Here is a 22,007-nt window from a genome sequence, read left to right on the forward strand (position 1 = left end):
TGTTCAGAAATTTGGGTCGCAGTGGGTTGACAGGGAGGAGGTGGTGGGTCCTGACCTAGACCAGTTGAGAACCACTGCTTTATAAACTTCCTACATGTTGATCTTAATGAAGAATACTAGAAGCATAATATTAATGTCTCCAATGTTCTGCTGATGATTTTTTTATTTGATGAATATTATATAAAATCCTAAAGCTATGAAATGACTCCTCCCCCCCTAACCTCACCACTGAGGCACAGTTCATTTCTGTGGGAAACTCTGAGCTGTAGTCTGCCAAACATGTTGTTCCTTTTTCTCTGAACACTTTGATGCACAAAACCAAAACCTACTGAAATGTGAATAGTCAATACTTGGACCGCAAACAAAACCTGGCAAGAACCCTCCTGATTCCTGACAGAAATCAGTCCCTCAGCTTCACATTCTGCTTTCTTTTGCAGATGTCTGTAGGGATTAACGTGGGGTAAAAGTCTTGCATGAAGAAGCTTTTTATATCTTTATCTGTTTTATGTTGTTCTATCAAGCCCCTTGTTTTTACTGTAGTCTAGAGGAGAACTCCACCATTTTAAAGCCATGGTCTGTACGTGCATAAAGCTGCTTCATGCCATCTGTGACTCTGGAGGGAAAACATGAAAATGTAACACCAGATAACACCAATGTCATCAGGATTTTTTTTGAAAAGCGGCATTACAATCGTGGGGTGTTAAGTTTTAAGGATGTGAGCATTTAATATGCAGAGAGGGTCAAATAAAAGCAGCTTTGGGTGTTAAATCCTCTCTGCAGAACTTCTTGGTTTTTATTATCATTGTCTGTTAGTTGTAGAGTTGTTGCACAAAGTGCAGCAGAAAAAAGTCACGTTTTATTCAGACTTTCTATTTTGGATGTGAAAGCATGTCAGAGACTTAATATATGTAAGGGTGCGTGTAACACCACCTTTTTGCAGTATTGCACAATGATTTCTGATGTTTTAAAAAATCTTTTCAACAGGAATGTTCCTGGGTGACTAGTTTCAAATCTGATTAAATGCAAGCTTTAATTGCATTTAGCTTTATGTACTCTTTAGTAAAGAAAACACTCCCAAACAGTCCAAAGTGAGCACTGTTTATTTAGCTAGCTACCATGGCTCACATTAAAAAGCCATTATTTAGAATAGGCTCATTTGTGGATGGCACATTTTTTGAGCTTTTCATAAATTGAGCAGCTTGGCTCTACTTGGTTTGACTCAGCACGGCACCCCAGGATAGCAGGGGGTTTACTTTTCCACCACAACCAAGCTACCTGTTTGAGGGCGCGTTTAGAGCTGATGACACGGTGTTTTGAGTCGATGACATTAAATACTTGTACTTCAGTAAGCACTGTTTTGTTCCACCAGAAGCAGAAGAAGCACCCACAGTTTCTACTTCAAAGTTTCTTCTTCTATTAGTAATCTGGAACATACTTCAAAGTTTGGCTTGGTGTAGCCGGTGCAGCCAAACTGGTGATGGACAAGTAAACTAACACGGCTTGGTTTGGATTGGTGCGGCCGAAAGTCACAGTGGAAAAGCTCCACATTACTCAGTCTCTTACCCCACAAGGTTTATTTGGTTAAAAGTTTATCACAGTTTCAATTAAAAGCACATTAGTGACAAAAAGAGAATTTTAAGACATTAAAACGGGCTCAGCTAGCCTCTTAGCTCAGTACAAGACTCCTGAGGACTCTTTTCTCCCTTCATCTGGTTAGACAATGCTACGAGGTCTGCAGGACTGAATAGTATTTGATATCAATCACCTCCTTTTCAGGCCAGTTGGTTAAACCATGGAAAAACATCTCTCTTTAAAGTGAGGGATCAAACTCGTTGTATGTAGAAATTTTCTCATAATTGCAGCGTACAGGTCCATTTAGAGCTGTAAAGTGCTAACTTTCTTCTGTTCCCATTCATTCCTAATGGCCTTCCTCCACTTTCTGACCCCGTCGAGCATTCGGTATCACATGATGGCAAACAATCTGTATGTGCTTATTTACATCTGGGTTGTAGAGCATTTTGGCAGCCAGACTGCAGCCACTACCCAAAGCTGCAGAAGCTAGTAGTGGTGGGTGGTTGCATTAGTTTTGCAGAGCACATCCCTACATTTCACCGAAAGACAGTGATGTGCAGGGAAGTGTATTCATTACCGAAAGAGATTCTGCAGATGTCTGCTAACACAATAACTCTAGTTGACAGTTGATTCTGCAGCCCATGAAAATGTTTGATGAAAGGAAAATAAAAGATTATTTTTTAAGTTGTCGATAACAAACAACCAGACCATGGTAAAGCAGTAGTTATAAATGAGAGAGAAGAACTGGAGCTGGAATAATATTTAATGTTTTAGTTTTTGCAACTGATGCTGCTTAAAAGCCTTACAACTCGCAAATGCATCATTACTAAAAGTAGGAATGTGCGTATCAAGGAAAAAATGTATTTTAAAGTTACTAGCATTTGGAAGAAGAAAGTTAAAGTTATGGCCAAGGGTGTATATCTAAGTTTGTTATTTGTATAAAGCCATTAATGGGCTTATATATTTATTAGGGGTGGGACAAAAAAATCGATACACTGAAATATCGCGATACTTCCTGGCGTGATATTGTATCGATATTTTAAAATGCAGTATCGATATTTAATTAATTAGCTAATTATTCACTTTGTTGGTGTGGTAGTTTGTGGTGTAATTTCACCCCCTGGCCGCTAGTTGGCGGCAGGCATCGCTAGCTGGCAGTTGACTCTTGCCTCTTCTCTCTTGAGACAACGAGATCACACGAGACTTCCGGTCTGCGTAAGCCGGTTGCTTGTACCTACCCAGCAGAGCGACTTCTGCCGCATTCATAGTGGATGTGTGGACTTATTTTGGCTTCCAAAACATTAAAGACAGCACAAACTTAGACAGGAGTTAGACCGTCATTTGCAAGATATGCCATGCCAGAGTAAAATACTGAGACAACACAACGAATCTACTAGTTAGGCATCATCGCGTTAGCGCTACAGCTAACGGCTAACATCAACAAACAAGCCTGTTGAAGCTACCGCTGGTCTCTACTCATGCAACCATAATCACAGTCATATTATTTGTAAGGACCTGTCCCTTGTAGTGTCGTTAAGAATGACGGCTTCGGTAACACAAGAAAGAAACACTGGCCTGTCACGTCATGCCCTCCGCAAAACACAGTCCATCAGTCTTAAAGCTGGACGTGACGATCAGCTCATCTCCCATAATCTCCCTCCACAAACACATTATGTGATGACATAAAAAACTGATAAAATATGAAATATAAAGGATTGGAGTACATTCACTCTATAATAATTTATTCCTCCTTTCTTAAAAAAAAAATCACGGTAGCATTTTAATTCAGTGCAACAAATGGGGAAAATCCTCATCTTCAGATTGAACAAAGATAGGTAAAATGCGATGATGCAGGACTATATATTTTTAAAATAGCTTAATTCTACATTGTTAAATTCGATATTAACTTAAAATGACATAATAAGTTATACATATATATACTACACCCATATGTATAGACTTTATGCACTTCATATTCAGTATTTAGCTCAGTCTGTGTCAAATTCTGTGAAATTGATACTAAATTGTTGTGAATAAACTGAGAAATCCTGCACTTGACCATTTTATAACTATTTTGTATTCTCTAGTTAGACATATTTTGTGATGTATCGTTATACACATGTGATGTGTATTTTTCCTGATATATTCTGTAGCCATCATTATCATTCATCTTTTTCACTGGTGTTTAAAAAGCTAACTAAAGATTGTAAAAATCGGCAATATCGTAGAATCGCAATTTAAATCGAATCGGCACCTAAAAAATTGTAAAAAAAATCAAATCAGGAGAAAAGTGAATCATCCCAGCCCTAATGTTTAGCATTACATGGAGGTAATTTTATTCTTAGAAACTGTTTTTATTGACAGCACCAACAAAAATAAGTTCTTTAATTGATCATTTACATATGTAGAAGTTAAATTGACTGCTCTTCTAGTTAAGAGATGTAGAGGTAGTCTAGCACTATGGCTAATTCTCAAGCGGTAACCTCTGGTCCTGAAAAATGAAGCCGATGCGGAAGTGCAAAAAATTGCAATGCGTCGAGTGTCCACTTGAAGGCTGGCTGCAGGAACACCGGAAGTCCTGTCCGAACACCTGTTAAACAGATGGTTTTTACACTAGAAATAAACTGGTTTACAGCCTGGTTCAAAAACCAAGCGTGTCTCATTAGCTAGTGTCCTATTGTGCTCTCACTGTATGGGGGGGGTGATTTTTTGTTTTTGCACCACAATGGTTTGGATTATATTGAGGAAAAAACCTCACTGCGGACTGATTGGCACGTCTCATTCGACAGATAGCTCGACAGGCAGAAGCTACGTTTCTGTCAACCAGAATGCTAGCTAGCTAGCTGACAGGAAGTGAAGCTTAGTGGGCAGGCCATTAGGTTGATCCAGAGTTCAGTTGAGAACGGGATTTCAATATGGAAGCCTCCCAGACTGAGTCTCAAGAGCTGTTCGAGTCTGCCTATAGTAAGCAGACGGCCGATGTCACACGGGGTTTGTCCAGTTCTTTCTACTGTCTATGCTAATTCTACAGTCAAGTCCTTTGATGCTAAATCTTTCTCCTTCTTTTAAATGGAGGTAAGCAAACTGCTTTTATATACCCTACAACCATCATCTGGTGATAGTATTACACTACAATGAGGCAACTGTAAAAATGTTTAAGATGAGATGTAAGATGATGTATGGAAATGTCAGACTTGAATAGATAATTTTTTAATATTCAGAAAATCCTGGTCCATCCATAACCCTTGAGTTCTGCTGAGAAGAGAACAGCCATCAGACCTAGTGACCATGGAAGTGTTCATTCTTTAGTCTTATTTTGTACCAACACCAGAGTAATGTGTTGAGGGACTGGAGGCATATTTCAGAGCTGCAGGGATCATTGACAGAGCTGTAGTACTGAATGTAAGTGCAACCTTTACACTAAAGAGTGCAAATCAAATAAACCAAGCAGGGTTTACCCTTTAAGGATAATACCAATTTAAGTTCCAGATGTAATTATCTGGATGGCTTAAACAGAAACAGACAGTAGCCTTGTGTTTAGTGAGCTCTGCCATATGCAGCACAGATAAAGTGCCTCAGTGGGGTCTGAGCTAAACTGCTGCTGACTGGAGAGACTTTGAGCCGATGGAGCAGATCCAGAACATGCAGAAGGCTGAAATCTCGTGCTCAGACTACTAATAACTTCCTCCATGTTTCTCTCCTGCTTGTAGCTTCCCAAGGCTGAAATGTGTGCAGTGTCCACAATAGAAATCAGTCTCCATTATAAACTCTGGACGGCTGCGATGATCTGTCCTCAGAAGAGCTGAGATGAGTCATAAATCACTCAGACTGAAACAGCCGGCTCTCTCAGGTTTACAGGCAGGTCAGAGCTTTTGATTAAAGTTTCTTCAGAAGTCATCTGAGCAGCTGTGAATAGAGACATCATCACACTTTGAAACATTATATTAAACCCTTTTTATAAACCAACAGAAACAGGTAAAATGTTAGAGTAGAAACTGGCAATATCCAGTTTTTAATGCTGTGAAAAATGTACCTGCTGTATATGGTTATCCTGCCATGTCAGTGAAAGTCATGTTGTACATGAGGCTGTTCCAACCAAACACCACTAACAGAGTCTGCTATTTTTACAAATATCTTTTAACGATCCACAACAATGTGACAAACAACTTTTGAATTTAAAACTGTGATAAAACTGATTCATTCCATTTTCTTCATTTAACAAGAATTACATGTGAAATTGATGAGATTCTGAGACATTTGGAAGTGAAATCCTGATACAAAGTTAACTGACATTAAACCCAAAACCAAACCAAAGCCAAACTGTGTAAAATAAAATCATAGTAGAGTGGTTCACGAGGCGTCACGTTCCCCCCAGACTTCAGTCAGCATTCATTAGATCTGTTTCCTCAGACTGAAGCCATCATGTTCTCTGGAGGGTATTATTGGCACTTCTAAAAGTGGCACGTGTCCACGTGTGTTCAGAAAACATGCAATGCTCCTAAGAGTTGCTCTTACGCTGTAAACATTCATCAGAGCCACCCAAACTGGCAGACTTAGCTGCCTGTGTTTGGCTCGTTTCTGTCGTTTCTCGCCTCATAAAAAGATTTCTGCTGTTTATTCGGTTTAAAATGATCGTCAGTAGCAAATAAAAGCTTCTGGCGTTACTGTCGCTCACAGTTTTGAAGGGAGAAAATAACATTTTTATTTAGCCCTCCCAGCTGAGATCCTGGATTTATTGTTTATCTAAGGCTGTCTATCATTGATCTGACACCACAAACACACACAAATACACACCTTATGAACACGTTATTGACCTGCTGAGTGACTGACAGGAAGCTGGACTGTCATTCAGCTTTTACTAGAATTAATGTGTACTGAACCGGTAAAATATTCTGTTTATTTTTCTAGTTTATATTAAATGTAAAAGTATCATACTGGGGTGTGTTAAACAACATCTCACTACATCTGCAGACTTCAGACAGAGTTTTTTAATCTGTGTCTGCTGTTGTTTGTCTGAATTATCTCAGCTTTTTCCCCTTTTTTGTCACTACTTTGGGACTTGAAAGAAACTTTTTAAAAACGTAGTGATTTTGGTAGCCCTTCTGTACGCTGTAATCTCTTCATGCCTCCATCTGGAGTTCTGTGGGTGGATCTGTGGACATCATCTACAAACAGCCTCTAGTACCATTGACCTGCACACTATAACACTCCAACCAATCCATTGTCTAGTGAAATTATCCTGAGGAAACAGAAGAAATGATAAAATTATCTTCTCATATGCAATTAATTCAGTAATTGACTCTGTGTCAAATGATTACAAAGCTGTTTCTGTATCAGTCACTCTAATCTGACAGATAGATTGATAGATTGATTGATTGATTGATTGATTGATTGATTGATATATTGATAGATAGATTGATAGATAGACTGAGTGAAAGCTGTTTATTGTCATTACATCATAAAAACACAATGAAATTTGGTTTAGCAGTCTCCTCTGTAGCAGCAAACACAGTCATCCAAGCGGTGGTTAGAAATCCGCAGCCCCATGTTGTCCATCCCACTGGCGAGGAAGCAGGTACCCCTGATGCTCAGTATGGCAGGTTTGAGTGAGTGATGACGAACAGTCAGTGTCCATGGTGTGAGGGGTTCATCAGGATCCTGGAGGCCCACTTGTGGTTACGACTCTGGTAGATGTCTTTAAGGGGAGGAGGGGGAAAGCCAGCAATCCCCTCGAGTCTTACCAGAGTCCGGTGTCCAGTCTGCTCTGTATATGGTACGGACTACTAGCTCCATGGCTAGGTCTGAAATGTTTTCGTGTTATTATCAAGACACAGTCGTCCAAGCGGTGGTTAGATATCCACAGCTTTATGTCATCCATCTTGTTGGCGAGGGAGCTGGCATTGTGAGAATGATGCCAGTACGGCAGGGTCGCTCTTAGCCTAGCCTGCAGCCCGGCTTGTTTGCCCCGCTTCTGTCTTCTCGCACAACGCCGTCTCTGCCTCTTCCCCACCTGGCTGTAGATGTCGGGCTGCCTCCACATCCTCCTCCTCTCAGTCTCTGAGTGCCCTGTTCTCTGAATAATCTCAGTATGGAAAGATGCAAACTCCGCAGGCACGCTTCCTTTGCAGTAGTCAAAGAAGTCTTTTATACACAGAATGTCAGTTCTGGTATAAGTGTAGGGCTTTGTTTTGCTGCTAGAGCTGGAGCCTCAGTATGCACCGCTGCCATGCTACCTCATTAGGTAGCATTCAGTAGTCTTCTGTTAATCGGTCAGTTACTGGTTACTAGTTACTAGTTGTTGTTAGCTTTTAAGCTAGCCAGGAGTTGTAGTTAAGACTGAGGTCTTCTTTTCTTCTTTTTATGTGTTTGTCTTGATGGAAATGTCCTGTTCTTTCTCTCAAAGGTGTCCTGGATTATCAGAGGTCTTTGTTTTCATAGGTTTCAACACGTTGTCAACTTAATTTGGAAATAACCCTACAATTCAAAGATACAACTCAAAAGTGCAACTTTCTTGCTGCCAACTTCTCTAGTTGCCTAGCAACACTTGTCGAATATACTACAATGAGAATGTCGAATGTGCTGCAAAAACAAAGGTGTGGTAAATCTGGATAAAAATTACATGTAAGAAAGTTGCCAGGTACTCTGTTAAAAGCTGAAGGTATTTTTGATGCACTTATTTTTTCTGTTGAGCAGAAAAACTTGAGGATCTGATGTAACCTGAGCTTGTGTTTAAAAGTCAACATAGCTGTAATTCTCTTTTAGGATGCACTCACATTAAGGTGAGGTTTGACTACACAGACTTAACCAGACCAGTAACCAGATATTACTGTGTCTGTGTTTTTGGTTTGATGTTTGAATGAAATGCAGCACAGAAGTGGCACTGCTAATTTTGTTGTTTTTTCATATGACGACAGTAAAGGCTTTCTGTTTCTTCTGATTCTGACAACCAAATGTAGTAAGACCAGCATGTCTAGTTTAACAACTTGACCTGACGACAATAATTCTGATGCGGACCAAGACCATACGGTTTATTCGCCATCTTTGTGTCATCATTTCTTTACCAGAGTGACGTTATACATACCCCATACTCAGTTCTTTTTCCCTTCAGGGATCTTCTGTATACAACAAAACTAGCACCGTCAGGCACACAGGGCTGATTTTCTTGTCATGTTGTCATATTCATACCTCAATTTATATCTGATGGATAGCTGGTGCATATTCTCCTCTTTTGAGATACACAGGGACAAGCCCACAATCTCTTTTTTTGTTATTTATTTCTTTTCAGAGCACAAGACCGCTGGTGTCATACCAGGTGCCCTTAAGATGAGATAAGATGTGAGATAAAGTCTTTATTCTCCCAGAGGGGCAATCTTGTTTGCAGCAGAAGTCCACACAAGCTATGCACATCATAAAAATACATAAATGTTACACACAAATCCACGGATTTTTCACGATAGACAGATTTGACACACAAAGCCAACAGTCCAAAGTGTTTGGTGTGTGTAATGTCAGCAGTGCTTAGTTTGTTTGAAATCAAATGGCTGCAGAAGAATTGACTTCAGGTATTATTTAGAGTTGGTCTCCCTGGCACAAGTAAAGTTCTTCTTTGAGAGGTAGAGGTCTAAACTCTCCATGGAGGGGGGGGAGAGGATTTACAAGGATGACCTTGCCCTCTGAGTGACTCTCATTTAAAGATCACTTAAAGTCACTAACTTAAGTTGAATGCCAACAATCCTTTTGCAAAGTTTAACAATATTTCCCAGCCTGTCTTTGTCTACCAGTCTAAGCTTACTAAACCAACAGATTATCACAAAGTTAAAACAGACTCAATAAAAGATGAGGCAGATCTTTTTTTAAAATAGGTTTATCAACATTAAGTCTTCTCAGCCATGATTGACACGCCTTGGCCCGCCTCCCTGACCACCTACAAACTCACAGAAACAGTCATGAGAACAACATACAATGGTTGGTCAGGGTCACAAATGTAGTGTTGCCTGTCTGTCACCATAATCTGACATAGTGCCATTATAGAGCTCCTTTTATCTGGCCTTTATGTATTTGCTACCACAAGGTAGGAATGCATAAAGGACAAGAGTAAATGACTGACATCGTGCTTCACAATTAATCTAATCTCAGTTTGTGATGTCAGGCTGTGCAGTTACATAACCATATAAAAAAAACTGTGGTTGTTTTTGTATTAAGTAGTACTTGAAAGGTTTGCAGACATGCCTGCAGAAAGGCCTTTAAGTTTACAAAAATGCCACTACTGTACTCTAGAAGAACTTTATTTAAATAAGGGGAAAAATGAAAGTTTTTTCTTTGGAAGCAGTGCTGTTAACACTTAAGATATTATAGGTTTTGTGTTGAGAAATAGAAATACACACTCTAAATGATCATTAATTTCTGCATTCTCCTCGATAACCAAGCAAGTGGACTCATGATACCATTTATGTAATATAATTGCAAATTCCAATATTGTCCAGTATGTAATAGGGCTGAACAATTTGCTAAGATGATATAACTACAATTTTTTTCCCCGATATTGTAATTGCGAATTGATATGTGATTATTTTTAGGTTCCACATCTTATGTATTGTTCAACATATACAAAAAAGAAAAACTTATTCTATATCATAACCAGCACAATATTAGATCACTTAAACTCGGGATTAAAAAATTTGGGGGGAAAAAAAAAATCTAACTGTGAATGTAGCTCATAAAGCCAATTTGATATCTTTTGCTATACTTAAAGGTCGATGATAATTTTTTTTTGTTATTCTCGTTTTGTTAAGAAAATTGCATTATATAATATATGTAACTGTATAATTGTTAAAGTAGGATGTTTATCAACTTTTCTAAATAAAAAGACACTTAAATGTAACGCTATGCTATTTATAGAGCATAAAATCTCTGATGCAAAAATAATTGTGTCAAACTTGTATTTTGACACATTTCAGGTAAAGGAACTATTGCACTGTCTGCGATTTGAAAATTGCAGCAGATCATATTGCAATTTAATCTAATTTGAAATTAATTGCCCAGCCCTAGCATGTAATAGCACACTATTACCAAACCATGCAGCATTAGTCCATACCTCACCCTAGCACAGTGCACTTCTTTGGCTGAAGCGCATGTAAAAAAATGTTCCACAAAGTAAGGAACTCTGCTGTCATGTTGTGGATCTCTCTGTTGTACTGTCTCTCTGAGACTGTGCTTTTTAAAACCTCTTGAGTGCCATGTAATGACATTCTGATGTACCCATGCTCAGGTGTGGTTGAGGCTGTATCAGTGTGAGTGCAGGTCAGTGGGGGACTGGGTAAAGGGTGGTAATCATGCTTCATGACATAACTGTACCTAGTGTGCATGGTCCCTCAGAGTGAGTGTTACTTCTGATGTCTCCAAATAATTTAAAACAGATTCTTTGACTGTAGCCTTCCTGCTGCTGTTTTCTTCTTCATATCTCTTCTTAAACCTGTTGGTGTGAGAGAGAACAGTGCTGTAACTGTGCTGAAATGTCATTGCATCAGACCCACATGATTTCTGTTTGAGGTGGAGCAGATGTTGAGTCAGACGTTCGGCAGGGAGGTGCTCTAACAGCAGAGATATGAGGTTTGGTGTCTGAGGATGACTGAGGAAAGATTCATGACTTTAATTTTTAGAGAAATGTGGAGCTGCTGTTCCTCTATAAATCAAATTCAGAGCATGTTTGAAATGCCTGACAGTGGAAGAGATTCGGATGGAAGATTTCCTCTTGTTTCCTGCAGAGTTGAAGAGAGCAACGTTTGACTCAGCAGGCCAGTGAGTCTGAGGGAAGTCCTCCACCTCCTCTTCCCCTTCCTCCTCCTTCTCCTCGGTCAGTTTCTTCTTCTTTCTGGCTCTCCAGCAGAGGAGAATGTAGGCGGAGAGCAGGCGAGAGTGCTGCTTCACACAACGTTAAAGTGATGTTTGCTGCTGTTATGATGAGTGTTTGGAGCAGGTGCAGGAAGGAGCAGCTCCTCTCTCCTTACTGAGGAATGCTGGGAATGCTGGGAGTGAACAGCTCTCATAAACAGAGAAGTTTGAGAGTTTGAAATGCATCGCTGAAGTTTGGCCTTTATCTGTGGCGCCTCAGAGAGCCTCATTCTGTGTCAGTAGTTCACATAACATCCATGGTTAGTGGTGCTCAGAGCGTGTCTGTAGAGTCATTGTGGCTGCAGGATGTCAGTCAGAGGCTCGGTGGTCTGGAAACCTCCTCGATAGTTTGTTCTCATCATTTTTCTGCTGCATGACTGAAAGCATGTTTGTTATGCAATGATGTAAACAGTGAAGAGTATGGAGTTGTATTTGAGCTGCAGGTTAAAGAAATATTATAATTCCAATGCAAAGATTACATTCAGTAGACAGACTTTAAAACTAAAACCATCAAATACAACCAAAGCTTAATTATCATGCAAGTGCATTGCTTTCTTTGCTAGTATCAACACTTCTGAAGGTTGGCTGTGGTTTGGAGGCAAAGTCTTTTGGTTTGCAATTCAATATCTTTCCCCTCAGTCCACTTTTTAAAATGTCCTTGGGTGGAAAACTGAACTGTAAAATTACTCCTGAAGGCATCCGTGTGTGAAAGTGTTCGAATACTTGATAAGTAAGACTGACACTTGGCATGGAGCAGCATGACTGGTTGAAAGTAAAAAGTGTGCATTGCACATCATAACCAGTATCAGTCAGGAATGACTCAACATTAGTTTAACAATGATTTATTTTACAAGTTTGAACACTTTGAAAATGTAAAATGTCTTCGGCAGATAGACTACTTGGTGATGATTTTCTGAACTTGAAGGGGTCGTTAGGTCGGCAGCAGGATAGTGGTGATAGAAGAGTTGAATAAGATGAGGAATGGACCTCTGAGGAGCTTCACCCAGACACCGATGAGATGAACTTGGTGGTGTCAATGAAGGGATGCAGGATGCACAGAGGAGCCGGATGCACATGAGTTGTAATGGAGGTGGCTGGGGGGAGGAAGGTTATAGTGGTCACACTGAAACAGCTGACTGACTGTGGAGGAGAAGAAAGATTTTAAAGTATGACAGCAGCAAGATGATTGGACAGAGAGAGGCAGCGGCTGAATGGGATTGGCTTCAGAGTTTAAGTACCTGGATGCCCATACCCACTGATTACCAGAAGAGGATAAAGGAGACATGTGAGTGAGTGATTGTTAATGAATTAAAGGATGAATAGAAATTAAACAGTCCTCCTGCTTGAACTTACACTAAGCTTCATTAATTACCACGAATGCAGTATGTAATTGACGTTAGATTGGTATCAGCAGAATAAAGCTTAAAAGTTATTTATCAATGTAAGCAGTTATGAAAATTGATGCTGACCGGCACTGCTGATAGATCGGCCATTCATGTTGGTAGAGAGTACAAATGAACCATGATTCCTTGATTTTATGAGCTAAAGCCCTGTTTCTTTTACATCCTCATTTGTTAAACTCTAAAGCATGCTTTAAAGACTGAGATAAGGGTCCAACTAAAGCTAGTGTAATGTTTTAACTTGAGGGTTAAGGCTAAACAGTATGTAGTTTTACAGCCATGGTGGTGATGTTCTTATGGACAATAGTCACATCACAAGAGGTATGATGTTAGTCATGCAGCTTGAAGCACGTAATTCCGACACTTCTATGTTGTTGGATTTTTACCAATCTACATTAAAATGTGTCTGGTTTCACCATCAGCAGTCCTAGATCTGATCAGTTCTTGTGTCTCCTGCGTGTTCAGACTACAGCTGATGAAGACGCCATCATAGCAGGGGTACTTCATGTAAGCACACATCTAAAAGACTCTAATAAGAAAAAAATGAAATAAAATAGTTTTTCTAATAATTTAATTAGTGTACATTAAAATGTGCTTCATTTATCTGGTTTTATTCAGAATTAATCTTCTGTATATGTAACAACAGAGAGAAAAACTGTTGCATTTATTTTCCAGTACCGTTCAACCTTAACCTGGGCAACTCCCAACAGTGTTTGGGAAGGGAAGAACCTTTAAGGAATAAAAAAAATAGTTAAAAACAACTTGAAGGTGACTGGACAAACATTCCCACTCAGCTCATTCAGAGCCATGCAGACATTTTCTCTCATGCTTGACCATGAAAACAGTTTAGAGTTTGTCCTACGGATCAGTTCTTCTTCCCAGTAAAAGAGCTCTTCTCTGAATCAGCTGTTTCTAAAAGCCAGCATCAGTTTGATTGGACACAGCAGATAAACATTGACTATTGGTCTCTGTTCACGCCACATGATCTCAACATCTATCTGCTGATACTGATGTCGAAACTAATGCAGCCGGGCTTCTCCAACCATTTATGATGATGTCAGATGTCATGTTTTATGTCTGTTCAACAACACACTGTCACAGCAGCAGCTATTACTAATTTAGTCTTAGTCTTAAGATTATAGTGCCTTTTAATATTAGTCACGTTTTAGTCATTTTTAACCTTTTTAATTTAATTCTAGAGTTAGTCAAGGAAAACATTGTAGTAACTTGTCTTTTGAGACATAACTGTATGCTGACATATCAGAGCCATCTTAAGGTTAAGTTTTAGATCAATTTAAAAAAAAAAAGTTACTTTCCGGAAAGGTCAGCCTCCATATATCAGTCATCAGTCTTATTGGGCCTCTGGTCAAATGTAGGACTGACCGAGGTTATGCAGCAGTCTATCATGAGCAGTTTAAGGTGATGGTGTTGTAGTCTCAGGACCAGACCCTACTTTCTGCAATAATAACGTGCTCACTGACAACACTATTCAGGACTGTGTCTCACAGATTTGAAGCCATTTGTTTAGAAGTTGAGTTGTTGGTGATATTTTGGAATTCAGAAGAAGTTATAGTGGGCCAAAAGTAAATTTATTAGCTAGTTTTAATGCTAGCTTGGTTAGAAGAGGATGAGACATTGATACAGCAGCATTACAATATGATGAAGATGCTGTAGCCTCCTCATCATTGAGAGCTTTAAAACGCACATCATTTTACACAGACCACTGCAGCACTAATTATTTAACCACTCATACTTATTATTTGGCTATGACCGTTATCATCATTCTCACTTCCTCTCAGGTAAGGACTTGATTTAGCTTCAAGTACCACAAGTAAAAGCAAAAATGTAAAGTCCACCTGTCTGAAGTCCCTGTTTTGGCCTCCAGGGTTGTTGTAAAATATTTTTTTACTAAGCTTAGGTCTAACAAAAGATCCCTCAGTTAGTGGGATTGTAAGTGGAAGTTTGTCTCTCCTGATGGTGCCCTCTGCCTGCCCTCACTCTCCTCCTCCTCCTCCTCCTCCTCGACCTCTCCAAGTCTCCTCTCATCACGCTGATGTTTGTGACCTTTCAGGTCCCAAAGCTGTGAAGTGTCTGAACCATTTCTGGAGAACTCAGCGCTTCTTTTCAGCCTCGCTGGTTTTAACAAGTCCCACTGGGATTCAGGCAGGATCTATTTTTATACATCTATGTGTGTGTTCTGTACCTTCTACAGGATTCAGTACAGTTTGAAGGAATTTAATCAATCCAGATGGAGTATTATTTTTTAAGTCTGGCTTGATGCTGTTGCATATTTAGTAGCAACAGTTTGACTTGTTTTTCTTACACCTTGTTTTCTGAATCCTAGAGGATTTCTCTGTCAGAGGTCATAAGTTTAGTAGTTCACATGCTCATTGATGAAATATTTGTTTCATATCTCATTTATCTGATTCCTCTTTGAATAAGTGGACCTTTTTAAGCCTCTGCTCTGCTGATCCACCATGGAAGGATTATATTTTGAGATGATCTGTTCCTCCATCTTTCTTCCCCCCTGTGCTTGTCAAAGCATATGAGAAATGATGGTTAAAAATCAAAGGTCACTTTTGAAACCCATGTTTGGACACTACATAAGAATTAATGTGTAATAATGGCAAAAATTCACACCCTTATACAACATAATAAATACAAAATATCAAAGCTCAACTTTAGAGTGAAATCATTATTTCTCAGACACTTGTCCCATCTTGTCCCTCTACATATATTTTCAGAAGGCCTGGAGGACATTTCTTCAAACTTTGCACCAACATTAACAAACATGAAGGTAACTGATCCTTTTTAGTGAGTCACAGATCTAAAGTTACTCTGACTTCACCGCTGTCTCATCTTATGAACCTGATCCCTCAGCAGCTTCAGGAAGGACTTATGTAATGTGTGTTTTATGTTAAATTTTATTCTGAGGTCATTCTTGATGGGTTTAAAGACAATCTTCCCTCCCTCTACCCCTCATGTTAGTGACTGCAGCCTCAACAAGGATCCACTGACAAACACCTGATCTACAGGAAACTCAGATGAAGACAGGGACGATGTTAAAGTCCTTCTTGTGAGTTTCCATGTTTAAAGTAATAGCTTTGTTATTATGCATATAAGGCTGAAATAAATAGTTATATTAATAAGGTATTGATTGGATAATAATTTGTTTTATTTTATAATGAATTGGAAGAAAATAGCATTTTTAAATTTTTCTCTCCTTTTTTAAAAACAGAACACGGGCATCTCAGCGGTAAAATATTCTGAAATCATAATTAAGTATTTCAGGAAATGAATATGATCAGACTTTGCTACACCGTGTAACCTGTACACTGTGTGCAGAATTATCAGGCAGGTGAGTATTTTGAGAGAATCTTCATTTTTATGCATATTTTCCAACTGCAGGCTCTGGACTGCTTCTTGGAATAAAGCATTATTAGGTGATGTTTATTTGTGTAATAAAGGAGTGGCCTAAAATGATCACCACCCTATAGCAAGGTTTGCAGAATGATTAGGCATCCTCTCTACCTCAGACAAATGGGCCAAAAAACAGATTTAGCAGACTCTGAAAAGTCAAAAATAGTAAAATCCTTTGGAGAGGGATGCAGCACTAGAAATAACAAAGCTATTGAAGCAAGATTACTGAACAATCAAGCAATTGTTGCAAATGTTTATCAGCAGGAAACTGCAAGACGGCTGCATTGATGCCCTTAATGCACAGGAAGTTTAATCAGCATGTAGTCATACAGCTTCTGTACTAAATCTGATATGTTTTTAGTAAATAAGTGCAGAAAATGTGTTAAAACTGAGAAGTATACTCAAATGCAGCATATTACTAGCACACTATGGGAGAATTCAACACCATACTGGTGACTAAGCAGATAATGTACTGTTAGCATGCTAGCACACTAGCTTACATTAGCATCAGCTAGCTAATGAGTTAACAATGGCAGCACACTTCAATCAAAAGTAGGGCATTTAATTCAAATATCCATCCATCCATCCATCTTCTTCTGCTTATCCGAGAATGGGTCGCGGGGGCAGCAGCCTAAGCAGGAAAGCCCAGACTTCCCTCTCTGGCCACTTCGTCCAGCTCTTCCCGGGGGATCCCAAGGGGTTCCAAGGCCAGCAGAGCGACATAGTCTTTCCAGCGTGTCCTGGGTCTTCCCCGGGGCCTCCTCCTAGTGGGACTTGCCTGGAACACCTCCCCAGGGAGGTGTCCAGGAGGCATCTGAACCAGGTGCCCTAGCCATCTCATCTGGCTCCTCTCGGAGTGGCTCTACTCCGAGTCTCTTCCGGATGGCCGATCTTCTCATCCTATCTCTAAGAGAGAGCCCAGACACCCTACGGAGGAAACTCGTTTCAGCTGCCTGTATCCGTGATCTCGTTCTTTCGGTCACAACCCACAGCTCATGACCATAGGTGAGGGTAGGAACATAGATCGACCGGTAAATCAAAAGCTTTGCCTTCGGACTCAGCTCTTTCTTCAGCACAACAGACTGATGCAGAGACCGCATCACTGCTGATGCCACACCGATCTGCCTGTCAATCTCCTGTTCCATTCTTCCCTCACTTGTGAACAAGACCCCGAGATACTTGAACTCCTCCACTTGGGGCAGGATCTCATTCCCAACCTGGAGAGGGTATTCCACCCTTTTCCGACTGAGGACCATGGCCTAGGATTTGGAGGTGCTGATTTTCATCCCAGCCGCTTCACACTCGGTTGCAAACCGTTTCAGTGAGAGCTGGAGGTCCCGGTCTGATGAAGCCAACAGAACCACATCATCTGCAAAAAGCAGAGACCTAATTCTGAGGGCACCAAACTGGACGCCCTTAACGCCCTGGCTGCGCCTAGAAATTCTGTCCATGAAAGTTATGAACAGAACCGGTGATAAAGGGCAGCCCTGGCGGAGTCCAACCCGCACTGGGAATGAGTCCGACATACTTACAGCAATGTGGACAGAACCGCCCTTATCAGGGGGGTCTCGCACCCCATACTCCCAGAACACCCTCCACAGGATTTCTCATGGGACACGGTCGAATGCCTTCTCCAGGTCCACAAAACACATGTAGACTGGTTGGGCAAACTCCCATGCACCCTCTAGGACCCTACCGAGAGTGTAGCTGATCCACACGACCAGGACGGAAACCACATTGCTCCTCCTGAATCTGAGGATCGCCTATTCGATGGACCCTCCTCTCCAGGACCCCAGAATAGACCTTACCGGGGAGGCTGTGAAGTGTGATCTCCCTATAATGGGAACACACCCTCCGGTCCCCCTTCTTAAAGAGGGGAACCACCACCCCAGCCTGCCCATCCAGGAGCACTGTCCCTGATGTCCATGTGATGTTGCAAAGGCTTGTCAGCCAAGACAGCCCTACAACATCCAGAGCCTTGAGGAACTCAGGGCGGATCTCATCCACCCCTGGGGCCCTGCCACCGAGGAGCTTTTTGACCACCTCTGCGACCTCAGCCCCAGAGATAGAAGAGCCCACACCTGAGTCCCCAGACTCTGCTTCCTCATCGGAGGGCATGTTGATGGGGTTGAGGAGGTCTTCGAAGTGTTCCTTCAACCAACCCACAACGTCCCCAGTCGAAGTTAACAGCACCACTGTACAAGGTGTTGACAACGCACTGCTCCCCCCCGAGACGCTGCAAATACATTTGTTTAATTGAAGTGAATAAAATCAGCATAAAGTACAAGTTCCATGAATTTAACCATCAGGTAAAAACGCCATCAAATTTTTAATTATAATCACCTAAAACTGGTAAGCCCAAGACACACCAGCGCCATTTGACACACATCAAAACAATCACCCTCATGATTTACTATGAACAAATCCACACATTCAGCAGCGAGACCCATGTGGACATGCTGCAGGACTTTACGCCACTGTTCTATCCCTGATGCTGCTGGAGCATTATCTGTCCATCTTGGCTGAGGGTAGCAGCTCTCTTTGAGAGCACAGAAAATGAAATTTAATGCCATCTTTTGTCCTAGGTGTAGAATGAACAGGAGGTGATAAATACCACTGCTCCTATCCCTTTTTTTTACCTACAAGTGAGGCAGGGGGTGATCCTTGAGCGGGCTTTCAGCTCTGGTATCGAGTACCTGACCCAGCAGTGGCTGTTGAGAAGCTTAGGGTGTCTGCTGATACAAAAGAAGTAAAAGAAAAAAACAGAGGCAGTTAAACCATCGTCACTTCCTGGTAGTGCAAATGGTAGTGCTCAGTTTGAGACAATACTAACCAACTTTAATGAAGTGCTCTGTACTGCATTTAGGTGTACTGTAATACAGACAGTAGTATGCTTTCATGGACACACTGATCGTTTACAGATTAAAATGTCTGTTTCAGTCAGTTAGTTTAAATGCACTCTCAAAAGACTTACTCAAGTTTTAGTCAATAAAAATCCTTAAATGTTAGTGCAAACAATCATTTCTTTAACATAGTAATATTAGCCATATTGTAAAATTAATATAATCACGGCCAGTCACTCATAATTTAAAGTGTGTGAAAAATGACACATAATATTTTACATGATGTACTAGTTAAAGTTAAACTCATCAGACATCTCAAAAGGAAAGCACGAAACTAAAACTTCATAGATGCCGTAAGAGCTTGATGCCTCTTCAGGAGTTACTAACATGAACACTTTGACTTTCACTTTCTTTTTGTTATTTACATTTTCTCTAACTTTGTGAAAGCTTGTCTTTTTGTATTCAAGTTCCTGTCATAACTTTCAATCAAGCTGACTGGCTCTATAATTACCATTCTTTTCATCATTTCTTTAACTCAGACATTCTCTTGTGTAAAAAGGTTTACATCCTGATGTTGTTCGGATAATAATTTGACAGAACGATGGTGGACAAGCATTCAGTGATGAATCTGGAGAGCAGTGAGCATAGACAACAGCTTATTAGTCAGCTTTTCTTCTGGAATCTCGGCCCTTTAGTCCAATTATGTCAACGCTGAGATGTTGTTAAAGTTTACTGGATGTTGCCTTCATGCGGCTGATACCCTCACTGCACAAACTAGGATCTATTTCTCTTCCAGCTTCTTCTGTTGTTCTCTAGAGTTTATGTTGGACTCATATGTAGGTGAAGCTACACTGATGCATTCGGGACGATGGTTAAAATCCTCTGAGAGATCTCCAGTGTGTCTGTGCTGGAGTGTAGAGTGTACATCTGCTGTTGATGTGTATGTGTGGAGTCAATTTGTGGATCCCGCTGTGAGAGTCTGTTTCATTTCCATCCTCTGAGGAAACAGGGACAATCTTTCATGTTGATCAGATGTCGGTGCAGAGAGACGTCTCATCAGCTTGAAGTCGCTCCCTGAAACAATGCAAACTCAGATTTACCTTCATCAAAAGTTTCATGTCCTGCTCTGTTCGCTCTTCTTTGTTGCTCTCTGAATATGGACTATATTCTGTTCAAATGTCCTGAAGTGAGTCCTGCAGAGAATGGCAAATACTTATTTCTACTTCAGATGGGCAGAAAACTTTCTGCAGTGGCACACAGCCAAATCCAGACTTTTTATCATCACTTTATCTTTGTTTTTCTTTGAGGGATTCATGCTGATGGATTTGAATGATATTTAATATTCTGATATTTCCAACCTCATTTTGGCCGATAGTGATACACAGTAACCTTTTTTATTGTAAAGAACACCAAGCCTCTAGATCTGACCTGTTCCTCTCATTGTGACTCTTTGTTTTAGAAGCAGGCACAAAAAATGACATCTCTTTTTAGGGAAGTAAAACCAGTATCTGCCGGCATCAGCCCTGTTGGCTAATAATGTAGCATGACTTTATGTCAGTAGGGGAAGCTCTTCTCTTTTGTCCAATCAGTTTAACACTACCATGAAGTACATCTAACTACTTTAATCACAGTAGGAGTCTAACACCAAAAGAAGGGTTGAAAAACAAAAACATCAGACCACAGAAAAACACAGAGGGGGGCTGACGACTGTTAAAGAAGGCGCATGGTGCCTAAAAGTCTCAAACGCTCTGCTGATTCCATAGCTGAAGAGTTCTGAACTTCCAATGGCATTGATTTAAGCACAGCAGGAGCTTCATAAATGGGTTTTTATGGCTGAACAGCTGCATGCAAGCCTCACACCACCAAGTTCAAAGCCAGATGAAGTGATGTAAAGCACACTGACCCTGGACTGTGGACAAGTGGAAACATTCTCTGTGATCTAATGAATTACACTTCTCTTTTTGCCAACCAGATAGTCGAGTCTGGGTTTGGTAGATGCCATGAGAATGTTACCTACCTGACTGCTTTGTACCAACAGTAAAGTTTGCTGGAGGAGGGATAATGGTATAGGGCTGTTTTTCAGAATTTGTTCTTCGCCGCCTATCTCCAGTGAAGGCCAAACTTAATGCTTCAGCATACCAAGACTCTTTGGAGAATGCTATGTTTCCAACTGTGTGGCAACAGTTTGGGGAAGGCCTTTTTCTATTCCATCGTGACTGTGCCCCAGTGCACAAAGCAAGGACTATAAAGACATGGTTTGATGAGTCTGGTGTGGATGAACTTGACCAGCCCACACAGAGCCCTGACCTCAACCCCATGGACCACCTTTGGCAGGAAATGGAATGGAGATTGTGAGCCAGGCCTTCTTGTCCAACATCAGTGCCTCATGAATTCTCTACAGAATGAATGACCTTAAATTCCCACTAAAACTCTCCTAAATCTTGTGTAAGGCCTTCCAAGAAGAGTGGAGGCTGTTGTAGCAGCAAAGGGGGGCGAACTCCAGATTTAAGTGCATGTATTTGAATACATTGTCATTACAGTCCCTGTTGTTGTGATGGTCAGGAAGCCAAATACTTTAGTCCATAAAGGGTACCTTATATGTAAAATGCATTTTTACCTGTAAGAGTAAACCAAGCCTCACCTATCCTTTTGAGATGTACAGACAACGCTGCTGACAGGCAGTGGAGAGCACTAGATAGATATGTAACCCTATTTATTTATGAAATAAACTAAACACTAGGTTTAGCTGAACACTGAGACAGCATTGGCAAAGTGTTTGAAATAACGGAGATGCATTCTTTTCAAGTGTAAAAGTTTCAAGTAGGGTAATTAAGACCAGGGCTGCATGGTGAAGGGGTCACACCATGTCCTAACTGCATGT

General features: G+C 40.6%; 1 protein-coding gene across 4 annotated transcripts in view; it reads left to right on the forward strand.

Moving 5' to 3' along the window:
• arhgap32b (Rho GTPase activating protein 32b) overlaps positions 1-22,007 on the forward strand; it is a 238,582-nt gene that overhangs the window by 73,363 nt on the left and 143,212 nt on the right. Inside the window, exon 1 of one of the 4 annotated variants that reach the window (XM_041801254.1) lies at positions 15,860-15,939. The exons of the other annotated variants lie outside the window; for them this stretch is intronic. Within the exon in view, the coding sequence (XP_041657188.1) occupies positions 15,908-15,939 (32 nt within the window). The 5' untranslated portion in view covers positions 15,860-15,907. Of the gene's footprint in view, positions 1-15,859; positions 15,940-22,007 lie in introns of those variants that run through there. 4 annotated transcript variants of the gene reach the window in all.

The sequence above is a fragment of the Cheilinus undulatus genome, linkage group 12, assembly GCF_018320785.1.
Source record: "Cheilinus undulatus linkage group 12, ASM1832078v1, whole genome shotgun sequence".
Classification (NCBI taxonomy): domain Eukaryota; kingdom Metazoa; phylum Chordata; class Actinopteri; order Labriformes; family Labridae; genus Cheilinus; species Cheilinus undulatus.